This window comes from Salvelinus sp. IW2-2015, unplaced genomic scaffold (genome assembly GCF_002910315.2).
Source record: "Salvelinus sp. IW2-2015 unplaced genomic scaffold, ASM291031v2 Un_scaffold4682, whole genome shotgun sequence".
NCBI classification, from domain to species: Eukaryota; Metazoa; Chordata; class Actinopteri; order Salmoniformes; family Salmonidae; genus Salvelinus; species Salvelinus sp. IW2-2015.
Window position 1 is genome coordinate 23,483 of NW_019945951.1, and position 7,210 is coordinate 30,692.

Below are 7,210 nucleotides of genomic sequence, written 5' to 3' on the forward strand. Positions count from 1 at the left end.
CGGATGATAGATGCACACGTGTAGTGGCTCAGGTTGGCTGAACTCTCTGCACAGCCTCCCTCATACTCAATCCATGGTTGAGTACATGGTCAACCAATGTGGCCCTGATCGTACATTCAGAAATGACAACCGGTAAGTTACCTACCATCTACACTATGCTCTTTATGTATGTATACTGTAGTATGCTGCAGTCCGACATATCAGCAGGCCTATGTTACTCAGTGATTGTTGGCCAATGTTACAGTAATGTCATTTCATATTGAAAGAAAATTGATTATTTTAGCTTACTTTAACCAATCATATCATATTTGTGGATCTTCTGCAGAACTGAGAGACAGCCAGGCCGTGGTGGAAGACATCGGCTGTTCACACCAGAACAGGAGACCGCTATAGTGAACATGGTGGTGGCAAACATTACCATTAGACTACAAGAAATCCAGAGGCAAATAATTGCAGACAACACAATATTCAATAACATTCACCAGGTGGGCTTGTCTACATCTACAGGGTGGCATTTGAACGAAACTCAGAGAGGGTTAAAGAACAGCGCTATGAATATGTGCAAGTAAGTACTATACTGTGAATTTACTATCATATCAGCACTGTATAGACACATTACAGTGCTGTGATCCAGTGTATTGTGCCTCACCATATTGACTGCTCTAGGTCTACTAGGTCTATGTCACATATTGTCTTGTTGTCTGTTTCAGAGTCATGGAGCTGGATGCCGCTGCAATTCAGCACATTTATATTTACATTGATGAGGCTTGCTTCAACCCAGCCAGAAGACGGGGACGGAACATTATTGGCCACCGTGCCTTTGTGAATGTCCCTGGACACCGTGGAGGGAATATCACCATGTGGCGTAGCCGTTAGCCAGCAAGGCGTCCTCCATCACCATGCCAACCTTGGTCCCTACAACGCCGCCCTTCTCATCACATTCCTGGACACACTACATGGCTTCCTCATTCCAGCCGAGCAGAGGGGTGGACCAGAGCAGCCCAGGTATGTTGTCATATGGGACAACGTGAGTTTCCACCGGGCTCCTCTGGTCCGCAACTGGTTCATCGACCACCCACAATTTATTGTTCTATACCTCCCCCCATATTCCCCATTCCTAAACCCAATTGAAGAGTTTTTTCCCGGCATGGCGATGGAAGGTGTATGACCGCCATCCCCTCACATGCATGCCTCCTCTCCAGGCAATGGAGGATGCATGTGGTGAAGTTGATGTGGGGGCTTTCAGCGGCTGGATCCGACACTCCAGAAGAATCGTTCCCCGCTGTTTAGCGGAGAACATCGCTTGTGATGTAGATGAGGTGCTGTGGCCAGACCCAAATAGGAGGCAAGATGCAACCTAATGTGTTTTTGTCTTTTTGTGTTTAGAGTTTTGAAAGAATGAGCCACTTTCATTTTTTATTGTTGTACAGAAAACCCTTTATCTGACTGAATGTTTGTCCTGGTTTTCTCTTGTTGGGTTCGGAAAGTGTTACATGCAAAACAAGTGTTAAAAAATACTGCATTTATGGAAATAAATGACAATGTTTTTGTTCCTATATTGCATTTGTGTGTGTTTATTTATGTATATTTGAGTAGGTCTACATTACTGTAACAATCTTTTACAGCCGGCTACAGTGTAACACTGAAAATGCATAAACCTACTGATGGGATATTCATAGTAGTGTTTAGTGTAGATCACATCACTGTGTTGTTGGTTGGTAGACAGATCTAGTCATAGTGTTTAGTGTTGAGACCATCAGTGTGTTGGTTGGTAGACAGATCTAGTCATAGTGTTTAGTGTTGATCACATCAGTGTGTTGGTTGCTAGACAGATCTAGTCATAGTGTTTAGTGTTGAGACCATCAGTGTGTTGGTTGGTAGACAGATCTAGTCATAGTGTTGATCACATCAGTGTGTTGGTTGGTTAGACAGATCTAGTCATAGTGTTTAGTGTTTGATCACATCAGTGCTGTTTGGTTGGTAGACAGATCTAGTCATACGACGTGTGTGTGTGTGTGTCATTTGATGCATGAGAACAGTTTTTGAACCAGTGTTGCTGTTTGCGAGAGATTTAGAGTTTTGCATTTTGCGTTTAGAGTTTTTGGGGAAAATGGTCCAAAGATTCAGAAAACCTTTAACTAGGCAAGTCAGTTAAGGACAAATTCTTACTTGCAAATTACAGCCTACCAGGGAACGTGGTTAACTCTGGATCAGTAATGTGGGGCCGAACGGCAGACTGTTACCTTGTCAGCTCAGGATTCGATCCGGCAACCTTCGATTACTGAGCCAAAGCTAGGCTACATGCAACCCATTATAGGAGCAAGTAAAGCGTAGTGCATCCTGGGAAGTAGAAAATTAGGAGCGGAGCATGCAAGCGGAAGAGGACAGTTGGCTATTTGGAAAGATATAATATACTAAAACCTGCAAAAGATAGAACATCAATACACACTAGATGCAATATAAACCCCAACACTACCAAAGCCTCCATCCGCAACCCTAACTATAAAACACACAAACCCTACCAACTAGCCTCCACGTTGATCATCCAACTATAAACACAACCTACCAACTCTCACCTGAAATTCAAAAAAACCACACCTCACGCCCTCCACCGATGTCCCAATATAAAACACAACAAAACCCTCTAAGCACAACCACACAGCGAGCAGACCACACGAGCGACTCCCCACCTGGCGCCCAGGGGGCGGAGGCACCCCGCGTGTCCGCAACAGTCCACGCAGCAATTCTTAGCACACACGACACACACATCAGGTCGGGCTAACAAAAATGCTACAAAGGAAACACGAAAATACACACAAACAAACAAGCAACAACACACCAACCAACCCCCACCCAGGAAAGAAAAAAGAGGAGAAGAACACGATAAACACAACGTTCACAGAGTCGGCGCCCGCCGCCCCCGGAAAAAAAAAAAAAACAGACAGCAATAGCCCCCCGTCCCCGCAGCCACCCGCTCCTCTCCCACTACCAATTTCCTCTCGCTTTCGGTTGGTTCACCCGCCGGTTCCCTCTTCTCGCTCTAGTCGTCGTCCGTCCCCCTCCTCGCATCGTTGTCAGGGGTGACCACCTCTCCTGCGACTTGTGTCTGGTTTCGGCTCGCGTCGCCCCGCCCCCGTCGCTCTCTTCGTGGGACCCGCCGCCTTCCTCCCCCTTCGTTTCCAGGGCCCGCGCCCCCCGCTGCGTGGCGGCCTTCAGCCGATTGGGCCCCCGCCCCCCCTCGCCCGCCCCCCCCCCCCCGCCCCGCCCCCCGCCCCCGCCCCCCCCCCCTTGTCTGGCGCCCTGCCTCTCGTTGGTCCGCGCGGCCTCCTTCCCGTCCTCCGCCGCTTCTTCCCCGCCCTGCCGTTCCCGGCCTGCGTGCCCCCCTCCCCCCTCCTCTCCGCCGCCCCGCCGCTCCCCCCTCTGCCTTGCTGCGTCTTTTTGTCCCGCCCTCTGGCCTTGGTCCCCTGTGTTCGTTTGTCTTTCCTTCCCCTCGTTCGCCGCTGCGCGGCGTGCCTGTTCCCCGCCCTCGCGCGGAGTTGGCCCTGCGCCCCCCTCCTCCTCCCGCTCCTTCCCGGCGGTTGCCCCTTTCTTGCGGGGTCCCCTCTCCTCCCCCTCTCCCTCTGCCTTTCTTGCCGCCTCTTGCCTGGCGTCCCGTCCCCGCTGGGTTGCGGGCCTCGCCCCGCCCTGAGGTCGCCTCGCCCCCTCCCGGGTCCTGTGGCCCGCCCCGTGCCACTCCCTGGGGCCGGCGGTCCGCCTGCCGTCCCGGCCTCTCTTCTCCGGGCCGGCCGGGCCGGGCCCTTGTTCCCCCTCCCCCTCCCCGCCTCGCGCCTGTTCCTCTGCCTTCCGCCTGCCCGGTGGGTTCGCGCCGGGCCCCCCGGTCTGCCCCCCGCCCGGCGTCTGCCCCCCTTTCCTCCGACCCGCCGCGTGTTTCCTTCCTCCCCTCCCTCTCCGCTCTTTTTGCTCCCCCGTTTCTGTCCTTGCCCCTGTTGCTGTTCTGCCGCCCTGTGCCCTGCCTGTCTTCCTCTGCGCCCTTCCCCTTTGCCCCTCCCTCCTTTCCTCCCTGTCTCCTCTTCCGTTCTTTCCCGCCCCGGTGCCTTCCCTGTTGCCGGTGTTCTCGCCGCCCCTCCCTGAGTTTTCCTGTTTTCTTCGTTTCTCTTGTTTTCTTTTTTCCTCGCCCGTTTCTGCTTATGCTCGTTCGGCGCCCCCGTTTGCCTCCTTCCGTTCTTGCCGGCTCCTCCTGTCCCCCCCCCCGGCTTCCGCGGTGTGCTCGTCGTTCCCGACCGCTGGCCCCCTCCCCCCGTCCCCGCTGCCCTCCTCCCCCCCGTCCGCTGCCCCTCCTCACCCCCCGTCCCGCTGCCGGCCGTCCTCCCCCCCGTCCCGCCTGCCCCTCCTCCTCACCCCCGTCCCGCTGCCCCTCCTCCCCCCCGTCACCCCTGCCCCTCCTCCCCCCCGTCGGCTGCCGCGCTCTCCCCCCCCGTCCGCTGCCCCTCCTGCCGCCCCCCGTCCCCTGCCCTTCCTCCCCCCCGTCCCCTGCCTCCTGACCCCCCGTCCCTCCTGCCCCCCCCGTCCCCCCTGCCCTCGTTCAGGTGTGTGTCGTTCTCGGTTCCCCCGTCCCGCTGCCCCTCTCCGCCGCCGCCGTCCCCTGCCCCCTCCCTGCCCCCCCCGGTCCTGCCCTCTCCCCGTCCCCTGCCCTGCTGTCCCTGTTCTCGCTTCCTGCCCGCTGGCCCATCGCCCCTGCCCCTCCGTCCCGCCCCGTCCCCTCCCCTCCTCCCCCACCGTCCCCCTGCCCCTCCTCCCCCCCCGTCCTGCCCCTCGTCCCCCGAGCCTCCGGGCCCCGTGTTGCCCCTCTCGTAGTCGCCCCCCGTCCCCTGCCGCCCCCTCATCTCCGTCCGCCCCCCGGTCCGCCCGCTGCTGCTGCCCCTTGTTGCCGCTCGTCCCCGCCGCTCGATGCGCCCCTGCCCTGCCTCCCCGCTGTCTCGCGCCGTCTCTGCGCTGCCCCTGGCCTACGTCCCCACCTCGCACTGCGCCGTGTGACCCTGCCCCCCAGTCCCGGCTGCCCCTACCTGCCCCCCGTCCCCCTGCCCCGGCTCCCCCGTCCCCGCTGCCCCTGCCGTCCCTTCCCCCTCCCCCTGGCTCCCGTCGCCTGCCGCCCGTATCTCTGCTCGGCGCCCGTCCCCTGCCCCCTCCTGCCCCCCCGTCCCCCTGCCCCTTGGCTGTCCCCTCTCGCCATCCCCGTCCCTCGCTGCCCCCCCCCCGTCCCCTGCACGTGCTGTTCCCGCCGTCCGCGGCCTGTCCCGCTTCCTCCACCCGCCCCGTCCGCCCTGCCGCCTCCTCCCCCCCGTCCCTGCCCATGCCTGCCCCCAGTTCCCCGTCTGCCCCTGGGCCCTGTCCCTGTGTCCCTCGGCTACTGGCCCGCTGGCCCTCGTCCCCTGCCCCTTCCGTCCCGCCCGCGCGTCCCCCTGGCCCTCCTCCCCCTGTCCCCCTGCGCCCTCCTTCCCCGTCACCGTCCCCTGCCCTCCGTCGCCATGCCCCCGTCACGGGTTCTGCCCTGATCGTCCCCCCGCCGTCCCCTGCCTCTCGTCCCGTCCTGCCCTGAGCCCGTCCCGCCGCCCGTCCACCCTGCCCCTCCCTCCCACTCCGTACCGGCCGCCCTCCTCCCGCCCCGTCCCCTGCCCCTCCTCCCACACCCGTCCAAGACGTGCTCCCCTACATAACCCCCCCGTCCCCCTGCCCTCGTCCCCCCCGTCCGCTGCCCCGCGCTCGCCTCCCCCCGTCCCCTGCCCCTCCCTCCCCCCCGTCCCGCTCGCCCCTTCTGCGCCCCCCCCGTCCGCTGCCCCCTCTCCGCCGCCTCCCCCCTGCCCCTCCTGGCCCCGGTCCGCCGTCTTCCCCTGCCCCTCCTCCCCGTCCCGCTGCCCTGCCTCCCCCATCGAGTTCCCCGTCCCCTGACCCTTCGTTCCCCCCCGTTTCCGCCGTGCCCCCCCCGTCTCCCCGCGCCTCCTTCCCCCCGCCGTCCCTCTGCCCTCTCCCTCCCGTCCGCGCCCTCCTCCCCCCCGTCCCCCTGCCCGTCCTTCTCCCCCGTCGCCCCCTGCCCTGGCCCCTGTCCCTGTGTCTCGCTCCTGCCCTGCCCTCGTCCCCCCTGCCTCCGTCCGACCCCGTCACCCTGCCCGTCCTCCCCCCCCGTGCCGCTGCCCTCCCCCCCCTGTCCCCTGCCCTCCGTCCCCACCCGTCACCCTGCCCTCTCGTTCCCGCCCCGTCCCCCTGCCCTCTGTCCCCCCGTCCCCTGCCCCTGTGCCGCCCACCCGTCCCCCTGCCCTCTGTCCCCCCCCGTCCCCTGCCGCCTGCCCTCCCCCCCCGTCCCCTGGCCCAGCTCCGTCCCACGTCCGCCCCTGCCACTCCGTCCCCCCGTCCCCTGCCCCCCGTGCCCCCCCGTCCCCCTGCCCTGCTCGCCAGCTCCCGCTGACCCTCTCGTCCCCCTCCCCGTCCCTGCCCCCTGTCCGTCCCCCCGTCCTGACCCTCCCTCACTCCCCCCGTCCCCCCTGCCCTCCGTCCCCCGTCCCCCTGCCCCCCGCGTACCGTCCTCCACCGTCCCCCTGCGCCCTTCCCCGTCCCCAGTCCCCCTGACCCTGCTGTACCCCCGTCCCCTGCCCCTGTTCCGTCCCGGTCCTCCTGGCCCCTGCTTGCCGTCCCCCTCCTGCACATCCTCTCTCCTGCCTGCCCTCCGAGGCCCTGTCCTCTATCTCGTCCTGCCCCTGGCACTGTCCTGTCCTCTCGGCTCCTGCCGCCTGGCCTGTCCCTGTCTCTCGCTCCTTGCCCCTGGCACTGTCCTCTCTCTCCCCCCCCCGGCGGCGGGCGGCAGCCGCGGCGCGCTGCCGTCCCGGGTCGTCGCTCTCTCCCGGGCCCGTTTCCCGGGTCCGTCGCTCCTCTCCCGGCCCGTTTCCCGGGTCCGTCGCTCTCTTCGGGCCCGTCCGGGGTCCGTCGTGTCGTCGTGCTTGTCGTGCGTGTGTGTGCCGGCGTTGTCCGTCTGCCCGTGTGTGCCGGCGTGTCCGTGTGCCTGTGGTGCCGCGTGTCCGGTGCCCTTGTTTCCCCATAGTGTTTCGGGATTGTGTGTGGCGGCGGGTGATCGGGTGTGTGCCGGCGTGGCCGTGGTGCCTGTGTGTGCCGGGTGTTCCCGTGTGCCTGTGTGCCGGCGTGTCCGGTTGCCTGTGTGTGC

The 7,210-nt window shown here is 62.7% G+C and overlaps 2 protein-coding genes across 2 annotated transcripts in view; one reads left to right on the top strand and one right to left on the bottom strand.

Annotated features, from left to right (window-relative positions):
* LOC112077553 (spidroin-1-like) overlaps window positions 1–5,352 on the bottom strand; it is a gene marked incomplete at its 3' end in the record, with an annotated part of 18,848 nt that extends 13,496 nt beyond the window's left edge. The window contains exons 1-2 of the mRNA XM_070441742.1: window positions 4,343–5,352; window positions 3,089–4,099 (exon numbers count right to left, since the gene is read on the bottom strand). Of these exons, the coding sequence (XP_070297843.1) occupies window positions 3,089–4,099; window positions 4,343–5,352 (2,021 nt within the window). The remainder of the gene's footprint in view (window positions 1–3,088; window positions 4,100–4,342) is intronic.
* LOC139026396 (uncharacterized) lies at window positions 5,351–6,460 on the top strand. Its single transcript, XM_070441743.1, has 2 exons — window positions 5,351–5,579; window positions 5,697–6,460. Exons 1-2 carry the CDS (start codon window positions 5,351–5,353, stop codon window positions 6,458–6,460), a joined length of 993 nt encoding a protein of 330 aa, XP_070297844.1.
* The last annotated feature ends 750 nt before the right edge of the window (window positions 6,461–7,210 follow it).